The 19,719-nt window shown below is 43.8% G+C and overlaps 1 protein-coding gene across 3 annotated transcripts in view; it reads right to left on the reverse strand.

Moving 5' to 3' along the window:
* Positions 1-19,719, reverse strand: part of ABCC8 (ATP binding cassette subfamily C member 8) — a 1,340,683-nt gene that overhangs the window by 422,202 nt on the left and 898,762 nt on the right. For all 3 annotated transcript variants that reach the window (XM_078681060.1, XM_078681061.1, XM_078681059.1), the window contains one exon: positions 4,772-4,852. In XM_078681060.1, the coding sequence (XP_078537186.1) occupies positions 4,772-4,852 (81 nt within the window). The remainder of the gene's footprint in view (positions 1-4,771; positions 4,853-19,719) is intronic.

Consider the following 19,719-nt stretch of genomic DNA (forward strand, 5'->3'; position numbering starts at 1 on the left):
CCTCATACAACTCTTTTCCCTTGAAAGAGTTGCTTCTAACATGATCAATGCCTGTATTGTTTCTGATTCAGTCTCTGGACACCTGAAACATGACATCATTACCCCACATGAAAAAACATACACTGACCCAAACATATCACCTTCCTACTGATCTACCTCCATGTTACCATTCATCAGCAAAATCATGATGAGGATTATATAACAAAACAAATTCAAGTTTATATGAAGCGTAAGCACCAACTCTTTGATAAAAGTCTTAATTATATGTACAGAGACTGCCTTCGCAAACAATGAAGGGAGAGTTCCTTCTTTTCTTGGGCAATGGCAATAAAACTGCTCACATACTCCATGACTTGTCCGCAGCCCCTAGAGCTTTAGACCACTCTATTTTACCATAAAGACTCAAGTAGTGGGCAGGTATTTTCAGACCTGTGAGACCATTTATCCATTAATGTCTCTCCAACTGCTGCCAAAATAACTGTGACTGGATCATTTAAATCCTCTAAACGCCAAGACCCCGATTACGATGTCGAACGGCCCGCCACTGACAAGCTGTCGGTGGTGGTTCACCCGACATCTAGGGCCGCAGTCAAACCGCCGGATAATGATGCCAGCAGTTGGGGGGAAAGCCAGGATCGAGATCTTTTCAGGGTGGCGGTCAGACTAGTAATAACTGAATGGCGGCAGTGTCTGCTTAGGCACAGCCGTCAGGATTACAATGTCCATGTCCCTCTGCCGCCATGAAAAGACAGAAGAAAAGAGAATTTGAGGGCCCCAAGAAGGTCCACCGTCCCCCCTGGTCTTCTTTTATGGGGCCTGAAAAGCACATGTGGAGCCCCACTAATCACCCATGCACCCTGTGTCAGGCACCACATGGGTGCATGGCACACTATGCAGTGATGTTTGTGAACATGCCTTTTGCCATTGAGGCTTTTCTGGTTCTTTTCCGGGGCCCAGCCCAGCTCAATGGTAAAAGGCATGTTTCTGATCTCCTACTCTGGTCAGCTCATAATTCAGCAGTGGGATTGCCAAATACCTTCCAACCGGTCCTGATCCCACAACGCTGGCGGTCGGACCAGCATTAGACCCCAAATGTCTTGCAGCATTTCTCAGGGCTACATCATTTTGTAGCTACTTTTCAATACTTACATATGCCCCCAAGTTCATCTAGTCAAGCAGCACCAAATGGAATTCCAAATGTACGCTGATGATACAGAAATCCACCACAGGTGACAGGTTTGAGAATGCAACCAACAATATGTTCTGCCTGGACCCCTTAATCCACTGTATGATGGACGGCTACTGTTCCATCAATGGCACTAAGGCTAACATTCTAGTGACTGGACTTGGAGAAGCCTGTGACTCCAACATTTGTTTAGTCTTAAAGCCTTATAGCACAACCCCTCATCACCGCAAAAGTGGTGAATTAGGGGATACTCCTTGATGATGATGATCTCTCTCTAAGTCTAAAATTAATATCTTCGGAACGTTTTAAGTGTCCTTGTAGTGAAAAACTCTTAAATTAATTTTTCGCTACTGCAAGGCCTATCTCTCCCATTGGATAACACTGAAGTTGCCTTATTACATTTTATAGGTGGAATTTCCAATTGTGAAGAGATAACTAGTTCATGTTTTGTGTCTATGGAATCCTACTTTAAAATCCTAATTTATGGTAAAGTCGGATTTTAAAATACAATTCTGAAAACGTCACTTTAAGAAAATTGCTATTTTCTTGCTTTAGGCATTTGGTGCCTGCTGCCTGTGTCTGGCCACACGAGTGGGTGAAGTTGACAGTTGGGCTATGTATATTAATCCTAGACAAACACACACAGTGGAGGCTTAGGTGTGATTGGACGGGCCATTACTGACAGGATGGGGGGGACTGAGCCCAGCCCCACTTACACCTAAATAGTTTGCATCCTCTTCCCACACAAAGGGCTGCACACCCCATGTATACAGTCTGGAGCCAGGGCCAGAAAGGCAGGGCTTCTGTGGACTTCAAAAGCATGCCTCTAGACGTTTGTTCCCAATTCAACGCACAACTGTGTATCAAAGACGGACCTCAGATACCACTACTTCAGTATACTTCTGAACCAGTGAATACTCGGCCTGGAAGAAGGACTGCTGTGCTGCAGAAAAGACTGCCACTATGCTGGACTGCTACGCTGAATGAGCTACTTCCCTGCTGTGATTACCTACTGCCTGCTGCCCTCTTGCTGGGGCAGGAAGAACCGAACCTGCAACCCATCTAGAACATAGGACCCCTGAGAAACGAAAGGGCCAGTCTGCTGGCCTCCTGATCTAGGGCCATGAAGGGCTCCCCCACAGCTCCTGAGCCCATCTTCAGCGAGTTACTGACCCCCTACCCAATTGATAGCCCTTAGTGTGGTGTGGCTTAGTGGGTTCCTAAATTAAGCTTTGGGCTCTTTGCAATCACGAACAGGCCGATTGGTGCCAGAACTATGCCGCTTGCATCAAATATCAGTGAGAGCTGCCACCAGCCCATCTCTTCACACAGCAAGCATCGATCAATGCAGAGGACTGCCACTGTGAAGCTCCAGCCTGTTTACTAGTAATGCCCGGACTGCTCTTTACACCATGCCAAAATCTACCAGCAATGCCTTTTTTGCTCCCTGAGGCCCTTTCCAACATGAAAGGGACTCTTATCACAAAGCTTCAGCTGGACTGATCTGGAACTGCACCCAAACTACACTCCATCGCGGATGTCCTGAACTTTTGACTTTGACCTGGACCAGATGACCAGATATTCTCAGATGGTGCTTTATGCTTTTAGGAGCCTGCTTATATATATATTTTTTAAATCATAACTCTGGTTACACTGATTTGATCTTTTTCATTTTGGGCTTGTTTAATTATTATATTAAGCACCATTGTTCTAACCTGGTGTGGGAACTTTTTGTGAGGTGTTTTCACTGTTTTACTGTTTGGAGTGTTGCACCAATTAAGCCTGACTGCAGTGTGTCAAGCCAGACAGTTAAGCACAGGTTATTTTTTTTTCCATTGCCTTACTCTGACTAGGATTGTGGTGGCTACTTGACCAGGGCTCACACCCCATTTACCAGTAACACAATTTCAAGCAATACATAAATACAAAAATAAATAAATAAGACGTGTTGCAGGCTTAACCTTTTAAAAATATGGTGCTCGAGAAAAGGATCATGAAAAATTAAACATAAAAAAAAATATTTTCTTCTTGCCTTTAAATGCATGAGTGTCTGCACCTTATTCCAAAAAAGGATAAAGCCAGACATTGTAAAATGCTATCAAAGTGGACAAGGAGATGTACCACCCATGTACACTCAGGGGTATTCATCAATGTTGTTTAGTAAGGTTGGGTGAGAAATAATACTGTGTAAGGAATGGAGCAGTATTAATCATTAATCCGAAAGCCACAATTTTACTCACTAGAGTATTTGGATCTAGAAAGCCATGTACCTTTAAAACGTACTTAGTTAGATATTGAGACACATTATGTTATAACCTTTATACTAATTATGGTCTTATAACTCCTAAATATTCTGAAGCTTGCATTTAATATCCCATGATAAATGGATACTATCTCTGTTTGAACACGTATATATTTCCTACTCAGCAGTCCAGCTGTGTCTTCACCACCCAGCCGCCATAAGAAAACAGCATAATGATTACTGTAAAAATGGGTGCACTTCACATGTGATGTCATAATGACTGCAGCCAGCACTGAGTTGTTTTGTTGTCCAAAATGTTATGTATTGTCACACCACTGTGAACAATAAAAAGTATATTATACGTTGCAGTATGGTGCTAACATCAAGTTCTGCGATAGGGCCAACAAATTCAAATTCTGGCAACAACTTTTACTGCTGATAAATAGAAATCGCAGAGGCACACGTCCGTCTACGTGATACAGACCGAAGGTCAAATTCATATACTACTGACAGAAAAAAACGTTAATAATAAAAAATAATTGGCCAACAGGATTCTAGCTTTATATCATGAGGTCAATGAAAAATGTATGCATATTTTCAGAAAGAGCACTTCCAACATGAAGAACAGTACACCAATCACTGAAAAAAGGGAAGCAAGAACACCGGTATTATTAGAAATAAAGTGCCCCCTTCCATAAAGAAAGGTGTACTACAATTTGGACTTTTTTACCTTTATGTAAGCACTCGACCTCCATAATACTTCTTCCATATTATCATTTGACATCTTGGTGACTTGAAATGCCATTATGAAGAAGAATAACGAGTACTTTACCCCATGGATAATACATTGGAATTAACAGTCTCATTTTAACCTCATGCATTTTATTGTTTTATTAAACATATTTTCTGGTTTCAGAATGCGTCTATAATAAAAAAAAGAACATACATCTCTATTCCCTTCTAACGGCATCTCGAAACCACCACAGGTCCTAAATCAGCTGCAGCATAGATGGCAGAAACTACCCCCACAGTTACATCACAAGGGCGGAGCAGCCATGGAGAAGGTATTTGATGATATAGAGGCATGAACCAAAGTTCAAAGCCTTCACAAAGCCAAAGAACTCTGAGGTCCTTTGTCATTTTCTAATTTCACAGTTCTCAGCAATCCATTAAATCTTTGTACTATTTTCTCAGTTATTTCTGACTTTAATCAGGTTTGGAATTTATTTCAGAAAGTACTGTTGTAGGACGATCACTGGAGCAAGTATTTGAAAGCTTCACTCTAAACCCCGATGAAGCAATGAATTGCTTCAATGACACGGAAATCCAATAATGTCACTTACCAGGAAAACAACGTTGCTTTGGTGATAGAGTGCTCTTGCCACACTGATCCGCTGACGCTGCCCTCCAGAGAGATTAATGCCCTGCAGACAAATAGGAACAGTCAATCTCCTCCAGTTCTTCTATTACATACGTGCCCTCCAGTCAGTTGTAAGCAACTCTGGTTGTACAAAGAAACGTAGCTGACCCGAAAAAAACAGCTGATTCAAGGGTTTCATGAAACATCACACTTATTTGTTCCCCTATTTCAATTCTGTATTTATAAGCAGTATTTTTGTTAAGCCTTACCAGATATAGGTGACGTCAGATTGCTTTACAAATGGATAAAACTCTTCTTGAATCATCTGGTGTTCCAATACCAACATTCATCAAAACACCTGATCTTTTTAATATCAACACATGAAAAATATTTTTTTTACCAATTTAACTAATAGCCTATCAATTCCATTACAATTCAAAGGACGTAAAAGTGGTACATAAATATTGGGGCATAATTAAAAGGCCATTTTGGAGTACATAGAGTTGCACTCCTTTAGTACTCTTTTACGTACTCTTACATGCCTTTCTGAATTTCCCCCATAAACTCTAAAATGCAAATAAAATGAGAATATTTTACTAATAGAGAATTTAACATTATGGTATCGATTCACAGCCAGGACCGGACTGGCCTTAGCGGGTACCGGGCAATCACCTGGTACGCTGCACGGGTGGGGGCCGTTTTTGGGCCCCTGGGAGCCGTTTTTGTTACAGGGACGTTTTTGCAGCATAGATGCAAAATCGTCCCTGTACCAAAATCGGCCGAAAACCGGCCCCGGCAAAGAGCTCAGCGCACCTCCAAACCCCCCCGAATGGGGAGGGGGGGAGTGGGGGATGGGGTGGCCGAGCACTTTGCCAGGGCCGGTTGTGGTTCCCAGTCTGGCCCTGGTCACAGCGGTCTGTAAGAGGACGTAAACGAGTACTCTCGTAGTACTAATTCTAGTCAGTAGCAGCTGATATCAGGTGAAAATGGTGGGGCAACACAGTGGGACAAAATATGAAAACAAAAAATAGAACTAACCTGCCGCTCGCCATTCTCCTGCTTTCAGCTGACTGTTGTGAACAGGCTGAGGCTCCCAGACTCCCCTACGTCTATTCCCAGTGCTTCTCCCATGCTCGTATGAGCATGAGAGAAGCACTGGGATTCGCCTGAGTGGGCTGGTTTTCTGCTCCAACGAGGAGCCTGTGCCCACTGTTCTCTCCGCCTAGCAATGCAGCTTGGGTTGGAAAGATGTTGGTTTGGCCATCCTAAGACAACTGGCCAAACTGATATGGACACCAGAAGCAGTGTCAACCACTACCGCTTCGTGCATGTCATCAATTTGGCTCACCCCCACCCAAGTCGACGGGCCAGGAAGAAAATCAAAATGACAATAACCTGGTTTATTATCATATGATTTCTCAATTTCTGTAGTGCTGGCAGGGTTGGTGACACTCCCCCGCCATAACAGAGGAGCAGCAGCTGATTTTAGTACTCATAAATGCTTTTGAGAATCAGCCCTAGTCTAGGGAAATTACAAAGGAGATCAAGTAAGTTCATGCATATACTCAATATCCAATGTGAAATAGAATTAAATCAAAATAGTGATGTATAACAGCTTCCATGTGTTCATAGGGGAATTTAGGATGCGGACATCTTGTGCCAACCTGAGGATGCTCTGTTCCACCAACCTCAGGTTCCTCTACATCAATATGAAGTGGAGGAACTGCTAAGTTTGCATCCATCACAACGCTGCAGCCTCCATGATGTCAGAAGTCCCTCCTCATTTAGAGTTATTAATTATTATTATTAATCCACATTTGTATAGCGCACAATCACCCGTTAGTGTCTCTAGGCGCTGGGGGCCGTCAGGAAGATTAAGCAAGCTATTGCCCAGAGTCGCATGGTGCTGGGCTAACCTGCCGCCGGAGCCGGGGATCGAACCGTGATCCCCAGATTCCAGCGTCAGTCGCACTGGCCGCGGCGGCCGTGGGCATTATGGTGCAGTTTATGCCTGTTCATGGCCACCATGAAAACCTTGGATGTCACAAAAAGTGAAAAAACTAGATGAGGCCATCATGGTCAATGCTATTTTATTTTCAGAAACAAACTCATCTTTGGGCGTTGGTTTCTGAAAATCAGAAAATAAAAATGCTAGGCCAAAGTCATGAATTACTGCTGGCTACCAAGCCATTTCCACTGAAAGTACCCTTAAATTTAAGGTGATAACATAAAGTTTGAAAGTGTTGTTGAAGGACCATGGGCCCTATTACAGTATAGGATCTTTTTCCTGATTAGCGTTTGGTGCACCTATTAAAAGGTGTAGCCAGCGCTAACCAGGAAAATGCACTGCATTATAGTGAATGCATTTTGCTTAGGGAAGAAGTGAACTAGTGCTGCCCTGGGGGCAGCACATTCAGAGGGGCTTATTTAATGCCACAGTGTTTTGCAGTGTAGGTGGCAACCCGCCTGCAGTTTGAAGGGGGATTAGAGATACCCTTGCAGGTGGATGCAGTGAGTGACTGCACACACCTGCAAGGGTATGGCTGGGTGTCCATGGGACTCCCGTTCCTACCTCCAGAGGGCTCTCTTAGGTGGGGCACTGTCAGCGCACCTCCTGACAGCTTCTTTGTCTCTCCACCTGTGTGTGTAATACGGCGTGGGCGCAGAGGCAATTAGGTTGCCTCATATGATTAGGGCCATGCCCCGTGCAAATGTTTGGACACCCTCTGATGATGGAGCTTGCGCTTTATGTCTGCCAGCACCATCGGTATGACAGAAGGGGCTCACACGTTTTTGCAGCCCCTTCTGTAATACCAAAGTGCCCCAGGGATGTGCAAAGTGGTCACACACATCCGTTGTGCCCCTGGGGCACTCCTGTAATACATCTCCAGGTGGTTAAATTGTTTTTTTAATATCTCTTAAGAGAGTAGTGTGTCCTGGGGGGATTTAGTTACATATCATAGGAGCACTCCCCGACAATGATCTAGCAAGAGTTTCTTTTAATAAAGGTATTTGATGTGTAAATATCAAGATATCACCAGACTGTGAAATATTGAGTGGACTTTGAATGACCACAAAACAAGGGGGGATGCAATCTGGAAAACTAAAATAGCTTGAAATGGGGGAAAAAGTGAAAGGTTCGACTGAATTTACCAGTGCTGACAAGGATCCTACCGGTGAGAACATAAGATAAGTTGAGTTCAAAGACATACTACGGATCAAAGAGCGTAAATTGGTAGACAAGGGTTACATTCAGCATCTTCATTCACGACATTCTCAGGAGGAAATGAGAGCATAAAGAAGATCAAACAAAAGAATGGTGGGGCAGCTATGAAACATTCCAGGTGTCCAAGCAGTATCCAATAATCTGCTCACCACAGTTTGCAGCTTGGCAATGCCCACCACAACAGCAGCACTGCCCTTGCCTGCCGCCAGACCATTGCTACTGATCCAATATGGTTGCACCTACTCCCAGGCCCAAATACTATATGGTAGGAGCACAGATGAGGGATAAATTGAGTGACATTTCAGTCACTGTCATTTAAGGGTCCGCAAAAAGGCTGTGGCAGGAGAAGGATAGCAGCGGGTAAAATAGGCACCACCCACAGGAGATGCGGAGTCACAATGCAGAGCCGGATCCATGTGACCTGACACTCGCATGGACTGTCAGAGAGAAACATGGCATCTAGACTGTAGATGCACCACCAATGTTGCTGAACATTCTCTACCTTATTGTTGTACTCATTCCATTACAAAGCTTTTTTCAAATCTTGTGTGATCATGTGCTGTGGGACCCTGTGGTCCTCGGCAGTCTCATAAGTTACATAATGAGTTGGGGTGTGTCTCGTCAATAAAGTTTAAGATGCAATACGTTCAGTTAACGATTGCATGCCGAAGAATAAAAACATGCTACAAAGCTCTATGTCTGGTGTGGTCATTTAGGTGCTCCAGAGCTAGGGAGGACTCTACAACTGACGACGAGTAGGGCATATGTGCCCGAGGAAATACGATTCAGGAGAGTTTGCCATGGTCACGTAAACTGCACAATCTATGATCGGCGTATGTGGAGTCAAAGCACCACTTTAGATCTTGCAAGGACCTTGAAGAAGGTGAAGGCCCTATAGAGGAGCACAGTCAGAGAGTACGCAGGAAGCCTACTTGTAAGGCCGAAAGAAGAGATACTGCACCACACCACAGCATAGCACAGAGCCATTGTCCTTACAAAACAAAGCAGAAACTCTGAAGGCAGTTACAGCCAGGTGTGAGAAATGGTAAAGGCAGCAACAACCAGGTACAATGCACCAAGTTGAGAGGGATGATGGGTATGTGCCAGAGACAAAACTGTTTCTCACTGCTAAAAAAGAAGATGGCACCATGCAACATCAGCCCGGGAGTGACAACCCAGATGTAAGCTCTAGGTTGATGCTTATGAATGTGCCGGTCTGATTGGACAGCGACTGTCAGCGGAATGGCGTATGCTCTTAACGTCAGTAATTCTCAACATGGGTTATGTGGCTGCCTAGTTTTTGAAACCTCCACCACCGTTCAATACGGCCCAAAATCAGATTATTGGTGCTACAAGGACTGCATGGATAAAAGCTTTCGATGACCTCACTGATGCACTTAAAGAAGATGACAAAAAGATCATCATATACTTCAAGAACCTTTCAGATGACGGAGTGAAAGAAGCGATAAAGAAAATACCACAAGGTGATGTAGTATTGCACTGTCAAATCAAAGAAACGTTGAAAGACAAACTCAGTCTTATGCTGAATATCGGCTACGAAAGGTACATTGTTAACCGGGCAAGACGGCAAGCTGGTGGAATTATAGATGAGTTTCTCGAAAGACTTGATGCCCTCATCAAGCACTGCAAGCTCCATGAATTCAATGATGAAGAAGCCATGCATATCAGTCATTGATGTTTGTCTCTCCGATTAGTGGCTACAAGAGCTGAGGAACATGTAGATCGACAGGCTGCTGAAAAGGATGTTGGAACTTCCCAGAGTGAATCGTGCTTAATCATGAAAATATGAAAATAAGCAGAAAAAATAAAGTAGAGGCTCATAAGACTATGTCTCGAAGCAAAAGAAATTGTGCTTCCGATGTGGATTCTCGTTTCCACGTGAAGGTATATGTCCCGCCATTGAACAGATATGTAAAGGCTGTGGGAGGAAAACCATTTCATAACGGTCTGCAAAATGAAACAGAAATTGGGTGCATCACGACGAGAAGAGATAAGGGCCCCCAGAAAATTCCAGAGGCATTCTAGCCATGGCAATAAGTGCAAGCAGCAACCTCAGTGAGGCAAATAGAGACTAAACTAAGTCGATCACCATCATATTTATCTTTCAAATGCTCTTCATCATCACTATCGAGCAACAGTGAAGAAGATGGATGCGTAATGATATTGTCAACAGTAGAACATTGTGGGTTTCCTCCTTGCAAAGAAGAACAAAAGTCAAATAAAGTCGCCAAACTTATTTGGGCATTACCTCAAGATTACTCTATAAGTGAATGGCTGCCCTACAACTTTTATTATCAACAGTGGTGCTTCGATCAACATCATGCCGGCAGACCAGTACAATGAACTGCCTCCAGTGCCATGTTGTTAGTCCTGACATCCTTGCAGTGGGTTTCCCTTGTATTTTTGCCTCTGCCTCCTGTGTTTTTGCTGTGTGCTGGACTTCGTTTTGCAGGTCTAGATGCTTGGGCACTTTGCCACTGCTGATCAGTGCCAAAGTGCAAGTGCGCCCTATGTAAATTGTAAATATGGATTGGTGTTTGCATGATTGGCTTGTTTGACTTACTACTAAGTCCCTAGTACAGTGCACTATGTGTGTCCAGGGCCTACAAGTCAAATGCTGTTAGTGGACCTGCAGCACTGATTGTGCCACCCACACCAGCAGCTTTGCAAAAGATTCTCAGATCTGCCACTGCCTGTGAACAGTTTGGTATTGCCATGTTGACCTGGCATGTGCACCCACTTACCAGGCCCTAACTTTCCCTTTTCTGACATATGAGTCAACCCTAAGGTAGGCCCAAGGTACCCATGTGGGCTGGGTGCAGTTTATGTGAAAGGTAGGGCATGTCCTGATGTGTGTAACATACCCTGATAGTGAACTACAGCAAATTTTGTTTTTCACAATTGTAAGGCTTTCTGTCTCATTGGATAGAATGGGAGTTTATTTATAACACGCTATAAATATAACTTCCCATTTGGGACAAGATAGGAATGTGAAGTTAAGTATGCCTGAAGTCAGAATCTAAAGATGCATCTTTTAGTAAGGATAAAGTTTACTTTCTGTGTTTGAAAATACCACTTTTAAAAAGTAGGTACTTTCTTGCTTAACCATCTACTGGTTTGTGGATTGACTGTCTGGCTTTAGAGTCACAGGAGCTAGGGATGTGCATTCACTATCGGCAGCCACTGGGGGGGTTGAGGTGTGTTCTGCCTTTCCTCGGTGAGTTAGGGCTGGGCTGAAAAGACCTAGGCAGCATTTAGAGAAGGGGAGGAGAATTATTTTTACCTGAATGGGCCTGGTCTGCCTTACACAATGCTGTCTACACCTCCTGCCGGGAAGCTGGTCAAGAGAGAGCAGAACTGGTTTTGACTGAGCACAGATTCTCTCTGCTACCAGAGAACAAAGGAAAATGCTGTATAAATATTGGGGTCCAGTCCCCAGAATTTTAGAATACTTCTGGACTCAAGAGGAACCCATGTCAAGGAGAAGAGCTGGGAGAACTGAAAGAGAAGTACTGCCCCTTTGTTGTGTGCATTTTGGGGCTGACCTGCAGTGGCTGTTTCGGCCAAGGAGAGGATAACGACTTTGCTGTGTGCTGTGTCTCCTGCTTGAAGATCTTCAAGGGCTTGAAGTAGAGTATGCCTCCTGTTCTGAAGACTCAGGGACACAAAGACTTCCCCACCAGCTTCCCTGAACTTCCTTCTTGGGAGTTCTGACCTGCCAAGAGGTGACTGTTGCTGAGTTGGGCCTCTGGAGGTTGTTCCTGCTGTTGGGAGCTGGAAAAGAGATGGACTTACAAGAAACACAACGCATCCGCACCTGTTTCCGATGCATCACTGAAGGAACCAACGCAGCACCTGCCCATGGCTAGAGAAATCACCGCACGCCAAATCCTGTGCATCAGTCTCCGAAGTCAGAGATCACCACACTGATTCTAATGTAGGCCCTGCAGTCTGACTGCAATAAACGGCACATCATGGGACCGCGGCTTGAGACATCAACGCTGCACCGTTGCAGCTGCATCGAGAGCTGACGCATCCACGGTCCCCATGCATCGCACCAGGCTACCAAGTCTACAAGGAGACCGGGGCCGCAGTAAGACACTGACGCATCACCTCACCTTCAGTAAGGAACCGGCACCTCACCTTCTCTGCATGGCAGTAAGGAACTGGTGCATCACTTCCCCTTAAGTAAGGAACCGACGCATCACCTTTCCTGCAGCTGTTTTTCTTTATGTTTTGACGCATCCAAGGTACTTTGTGTTGAAAGTGTTGCATCTATAGTTTGCTATGGACAGAACTGTTTTTGTTTTCTAAGAATTTCATTTTTAATTACTGTATTGTTGATTTTTATCATTTTGGTCTTATTTGGTTTTGATAAAAATCACTTCTTTTTCTACACTATTATTATTATTATTTAAGGATTTATAGAGCGCCTGATGACCCGAGGGCATCCCCGTGCTAACACTTGTGTGGTGTCTATTTGGTGTTTTCACTGTTTTACTGTATGTGTGCAAAAATGTCTTACACACTGCCTCTGAGATAAGCTTGTCTGCTCATGCCAAGCTACCAAGGTGGTTATTTTAGAAGTATATCCCCCTTACCATGACTAGGAAGAAGGGTCCCTACTTGGACCAAGGTGCAAGTGGAGGTGCAGTGCACATCTGTGTTGATATGCGCCAGGCCAACAAAGGACATTGAGGTCCACACATAGTGGATATGATTGCACAGCTGAATGGCGCCAAAGTCTTCGCCTGTCTTGATTTGAAGAAAGGATATTATTAACTCGATCTAGAAGAGAACTGTAGGTACAATACTGCTTTTTCAACTCATGTTGGTTTGTTCAGATATAAAACACTCAGCTATGTTGTGCTGTCGGCTGCAGATATCGTTTAGGATGTCATTGGCTGAGTAATACAACCTTCAACCGAGTAATTCTTTTAACTTTTTCATGCTTTTAACTACAGTGATGATATATTGGTGTATGGGGCCACATGAAAGGAACATGACAAAGCCCTCACACAGGTATGCTATTTGCTTGCTGATGCAGGTCTCACTTTATGGCTCAATTATTTTTATGAAAGTACAACGAGCCATAAAGATATACAACTAATTGTCTACAATCCAAGGAGCTTGCAGCATTAGACAGGGCATTCGTATCATGTGGAATATAGCTGCATGCCTACATCTGGGCCGGTAGCGTTGGTAGGCATTATTACAGTGAAAACACAAGAAATCCAACAAAACGACCTCCCTGCCCCCAGGTTCCTTCCTGAGGTGTTGCTAAGTAGTCAATGGTGGTGACATGCCAAGGCAGACAGATAGTATGTAAGTGTGTTTGGTGGGCAGCGTGATCAGACTGGAGCCGTGTTATCAGTAGGTGTGACCTCTGGGAACAGGTGGAGAAACCTAAAATGGGCCGGGACGGTTAGTTCATCAAATTCGGAGAGAATGTCGATAATTGGTGCCTACGATTTGGGATAAGTCTTGCGCTTCTGTTCAACAACGTCTCCATTCCAAAAATGAACCATAGCTTGTGAAGCCAGGTGGTATGGTCAGAGATCCGGACGGTACCCCAGAAAGATAGTATTACCTGATGGGTTGCTCCCAGAGATAAGACCACAGTGCCTGCCTCCATCTCAAAAGGGCGAAGTGGATACGTCAAGGGGTTAGGTTGCCCTAGGATGGTATAGGCCAGGAATCTCTGGATTATTGTGTTGAATGATTTGTTTATGTCGTTGAGTATGTGGTCTCAGAAGTGACTTTGTTTTGGGCAGTGCCAATGGAGATGGATGAAGGTGCCAGTACCGCTGAATCCTCTCCAGCACTCTTTCAAGCGTTCCGGATTCCATGCCTGGCACCGTGCTGGCGTTAACTACCAATAAGACACTATCTTGTATGCCATGCTAGTCATGTTGTGGGCTGCATGTTTAGATCTATAGTAGTTGTCCTCCCAGTTTTTGAAAGTGAGAGTGCTACCAAGTTTCGCCTCCCACCTAGTCTGTCCCCTGGGTGTGTATGGTAACATCCCTTTACCCAACAGGACGTAGAGCTCTGTAATTAGATGCTTGTATTATTTGGGGAGCAATTTTTCAAAGGGGATTAGGGGCCTTTCTCTGTGTGACTTACTAGCTGGTTGCTTCACCCAATTTCACACCTGGAGGCATTGGAGACCGTCTATTTCTACCAGTCCATTGTCAGACTTCAAGTGTTCAAAAGGAATAATCCCTTGGGTATTAAACAACCAACCTATGCTCTTGTGCCCATCCACCTGCCATCGTCGGATTGTCTCCCGTTGCATTCCCAGGGTGAAATCTGAATTAGATAGGAATGGGGTCATGTATATATATATATATATATACGCAATTCATTTAGTGTTGTGGTTTGCATTGTAAGGGTAATGTAATTGTGGTGAATGAGAATGCATGGTAAGCGTACTCATTGTACATGCGTGTTACGTGTAATACGTGGTGTTTGGGCTTGTTAATGTAGCCTATAATTATTTAAACATATGCTTTTATCATTACTGTGGGATTTTATGTCTTTACTCGCGTGTGGGTATCGGAGCAACCAAGATTATCATCTTAGTACCACAAGAAGAAAGTGATGGATGAAAGCGCAGAAACCAATCAAGGGCACTGAGAATTCATCTGCGTATCATTCCACTTGAATTTAAATTTTGTAGCTGCCTTGCCCGGTTCTTCTCTCCTTCCGAAAAAGGAACAGTGGAAACCAAACTCCTAGACTATGTTCTCTCTGAAAGCAACAGAAGCAATCCTAGTCATGTTTGCTCTCACTTGAGCATCCACTGTGGTGGTTAGGGCTGGGTACATCTATTGTTCGTTCTGCAGTTAGTGGAAGCACACCGTGGTTCAGATGTGCAACATTTCATGAATCTGCTTCGACCTGCTGAGGGGCGAAGAAGTTATGTTTTTTGTGTGCAGTTTGTGTTTGTTGACCAGCATCATGTTTGCTGTCCATAAAGAACGATGGGAAGTGCGAATGGTCGCGAAACACAAAACATGACATACATTCGTTCTGTTTTCTATTTGACCAGAGGAGTGGATTTAGGGACCCAGGTTGCAGAATAGCTAAAGCAGCAAAGTTCGCCAATTGTGGAATTCTCTTGCCAACTCCTAGTAGTTTTGTTAGGGTGGCCCTTCCATACAAGCGAACTAGGGGTTTGACTTTGGTTCCAGTTAATGTGGAGTGGCAAATATAACGAAAGAAATGTAAAACAATTTAAATGAAAAAGCTATATGTTGTTACACATTCAGTAATGAATAACACGTATTTGTAAGTTAAAGACATTTCCAATGAATAACAGTCTGAAATAAATTGTTAAGGCGTGATACCATTTGTTTCTTTTCGGTTGCTATTGGATAGTTTAGATGCATTTTGCATGTGGTTTTAGTGTACCTTTCGTACATTTGCTGAAAAGTGAATGTCTCATATGTCCCTATAACAACGCACATACAGAGAAAGACAAATCACTCTAAGTCGACCATATTTTGCTTGTTAGGTACTCTCTGGGGTTAGATTTTATGATTAGTTGTTTTAATTGAGTCGGGTAAAAGCGCCATAGAAACAATAACTTTAGACATAGATAGCTTGTGAGTCACAGAAACCACTTATTTTCTTTGACATCTAATTTTAACCTCTTTGAGATTGCATTAGTTCTAAAGCCAACAAGATGGAATGGCTTAAGCTTATCTTTCCAATAATGATCCACCAGACAGAAAGCCAGCAAAGGAAGAAGGTGGGTAGGTAGAGGGGAACACAAATCATTAAGGAGTAAAGGAGTGCACAAAACCCAATGACTAGCAGTTTAGAATCTGTCTCGATTACAAATGTCATGTTAAAGTGTACAATCATCAAGGTTAGTGCAAAAAGAAATCTTTGAAATCGTGTGTGCATGCATGCAGGTGAGAATGTGTGTGCTTATTCATGTATGTGTATGTGTGTGAGAGATGGGTGAGCATGTGTGAATGAAAGTGAGTGAGAATGACTGACAAGCATTAAGTGAGTGTAAGTGAGAGTGAATGACAGTGACTGCAACTGTGAGTACAAATGAGCGAGTCTGAATAAGTGAGAAAAAGGGAGACAGTAGGAATGACAGAGTGAGACTGAGTTAATGTGAGTGGGGGACATGAGGAGTGCAGGCAACCATGACAAGTGTTGGCCTTAACATAATAGAGACAAATCTTGACATATGGTTTGCCTATGTTTTTGTTTTTTTTTTAATGTTTTTTTTTTTTTTTTTGTCATGAAGAGATTAGTCTGTATTTTAGTTTTTTGTATTCAGGTTAGTCAGATAAATCCGTTTACAGAAATATCGAGAACATTTGGTTTGAATGAGCATTCAAAATAACAGCAAGGTAATCCTTCACCGGCCCATTCTGGCCTATGAGAACGGATTGTTTCACTGTAGCGACAGTGAAAAGGAGGGTAACTGACTATTAGAACATACTACACAGATTTAGGCATTATGGTTATCCTAGTTCATATAGTTATCTTTACACAGGGAGAATTCGCACTGTGGCACAGATTAGCAGTGGCACGGCGCCCAGAGTATTTATATCCAGCCAACATAACAGAGAGGCAGAGAAAAGAGGAAGGGGGCCCCACGCCAATGATGCCAGGTCTAACAGTGTTCCATTGAGAATTAGTCTCCATTGTAATCTAAAGGTCCTAACCAATCCTAGCAACAACCCATAAAGAGTTTACTATAACTTTTTATCCCCTTAATTAATACTTTACAAGTCTAAAGTATTTTATCTATTTTTTTAAACTTTATTTACCCGTTTCAGAATGAAAACAATATATTGTTATAGCTCCAGTTCCATGACAGTTAATAAAAGACAATGCGTGTTACATTGGTCGTATAATGCATGACATTCAGTACCACAGAAAGATTGATAGTCTGTTACATTTGCAAATTATGCGAACCACACCTCCAGTACTTGTACCTGTGATTCAAGCGAAACACAATGTGGGAAGCAAATGAAAAGTGCATGAGCAGGTGTCAATTGTGTTGGTGAAATTGGATCAACCAATACCTGCTAGCACCAGGCCGGCATCAAGCCGTGTGTGAGGTTGAAATTGTGATGTCGCCATGTATTGTTTGAGAAGGCCCCAAATGTCACGTGGGCAGGATGTGCTGGGCAGAGTGGAGGCATACAAGTAATAATTTAGGTTACAATATGCCGAACTGTTTAGCCAGTCTTTGCTCGCCGGTGCCACCTTCCTCCCCCATTTCAACGCTATTTCCCTTTTTGCTAGGAGTAGCCCCAAGGCGGTGAATTTCCGGACTGGCATTGGAATATTGTTCACATACCCTAATAGGGTCACTTTTGGTGTGGGGTCACGGGCTAAGCATGTCATTTTCCCGAGTATATGGTATATGTCGGTCCAATACGTGCTTGCCTATGGTTCTTGGCATAATAGGGCACCACTTGCAAAAGGGGGGGGGCACCGGGATAAAATGCTAGCCATGGTATTAAAAAGGTAACCACTTCACATCTTTTTAAAATGGGGTTGATTCCTTGGGCGCATCAAGAATCGCTGACTTGGCACAGCAGTGGCTTTTAAGAAATCTGTGTGAAAAGTGTGCATTAAACTTTCTCTGTGGACCCCCACCGTACCTCAATACAAGAAGTCAAGCCCTCTCACTTCTCTTAGTGGAATTCAGCCTAAGTATTACATCATAACATTTTGAAAGATCACAGCCAAAACTGATCATATCATTTAGAGATCTATTTTGTAAGTTGATGTGAGATAAGCCCTCCTTGTATGTGATTACCCCTATTTCTTTGATGATTGGTTTTGCTGATGTTTGAACTCTGAACAATGGGCTACCACTTTACAGTCCCTATTGTACGTACTCTGGCCTCTATAACACGGTAAAATGTGCTAATTTCCAAGTGGCACATTTAACTCCACAGTAAGGCCATAGTACATGGCGCAGGAAAAAACGCCAGTGGCATGGAAAGTTAAATGTCCCCTGTGACTGTAGCAAATTGTGTGCCCTCTACTAGGAGGCCAAGGAAAAACATGGCTTCAGGCCTACATTTGTAACCAGAATGCGGTAGTCTTTAAACCTATAGGCACACCTGTCAAAATAACTCTCTTTGACAAAAAGGAACCCTAATTTTAAATAATAAATAATTTACCCCTAAATAGACCTTAGGGAAAGGGAAAACAGAGATATGATTTTTGAAAGTTTTAAGGAGCAATAATGACAAAAAAGAAAAGGACCAAGCGGAGGCAACTGGTCACATTAAACTGGGACATGGGTAAGGTTTAAGGCTTACTGGAATAGAGCCCAGGTTGGATTCACGGCTAGGATTCATCCCAGTCAGAAAGTTACCTTCACACTAAGAATAGTTCGGGGAAAGGATGCAGGCAAGATCTGACAATGGGCTTGTCAACGACGGTTGATGAAGGATGAGGTCTTGTGAAGCCTTCGACGAAGGCAGGAAAAGCTCCACATGGGAACAGTCTAGAGTTTGTGGCCAGTAAGTCATCAACATCAATGGGATGCTGCTTGGTTTCAGGCCTGGTGAGGCATTCTACTTTGGACTAAGACTTCCTACTGAAAGTTGGATTGTCTCAGTGGAGTCATGGGTGTTGGTCCAACTGAAGCGGATTTGCTGCTGCAGAGTAGAACACAGAGGGAGATGCAGCATTGTCAGGCCCACCGACGAAGCACTGTCTGCAGATTGGCTGACGGGTAAATCCTAGTCACTTGATGGTTGGTTCTTCAGGCAAAACATTATCATACAGTTTCTAAATCCCAGGTCATGGGGTTTGGCAGGAGGAGCACACTTTGAGGGTTCCAGGGGCTCAGGGACAGTATTTGGGGTTCAAGACTCAATCCCACAGCAGCTACCAGCAGGGTCCAGGTCAGGTCCAGTTTAAACTAAGCAGCTGGGCTCTTCCAGAAATGTAGGCCTCTTGTAGCTTTTGTGTCTCTGTAGCTTGACAGGAGGTCAGCCAATTAACCCTTGGAATATTTTTCTTTGTCCTTGGCACAAGTGGAAGCAGGCCCAGCCCCTAGATATCTCCTCACAGGTCTCAACAGTAGGCTCAGTCGTTCTTCCGTCTTCCACAGGCCTAGTAGTGTTTTGAAAAGGGTGGCCAGTGGTGCCACAATTATGCCTGGCACTAGCCTCTGGATGGGGTGACTCCTGGCCCCACCCTGATCAATAGGGAGAACATTCCCAGAGTTAACACTGCTTACATTTGCAGCAGTTCCTGTGAGCTCTACTGCAAACAGTCCCAGAGTGACCCTCTCTACATAAATTCAACATAGCAGAGGCTTGCCCTGCCCACCCTAGATATGAGAGCGGGGCAATGAGAAGCCCTTACTTCATGGTCACTTGAAACTGATTCTGAGGGCAGCTCCTAACCCACAATGATTGGTGATTAGCTGACTATAGCTTGGCCAGCCAGGTGTGGCAGGCCCAGTTGTCAGCTTTATCTGCCTGTGACAGAATAGACCAGTAGGGGCCCGTGGAGGGAGTGCTGCGGGTGGTGGGTCGGGGGATAGCAAACTACAGAATACAGCCCAATGGAGGTAAGTAAACAAACAAATAAATAAAACTAATTTTGTTACGCGTACTGCATTGCCAAATGCGATGCAACTAGTTGCAGACCGCGAGGATAGATCCTGAGTTTCTTAGGGT

Source organism: Lissotriton helveticus, chromosome 3_1 (genome assembly GCF_964261635.1).
Source record: "Lissotriton helveticus chromosome 3_1, aLisHel1.1, whole genome shotgun sequence".
Classification (NCBI taxonomy): domain Eukaryota; kingdom Metazoa; phylum Chordata; class Amphibia; order Caudata; family Salamandridae; genus Lissotriton; species Lissotriton helveticus.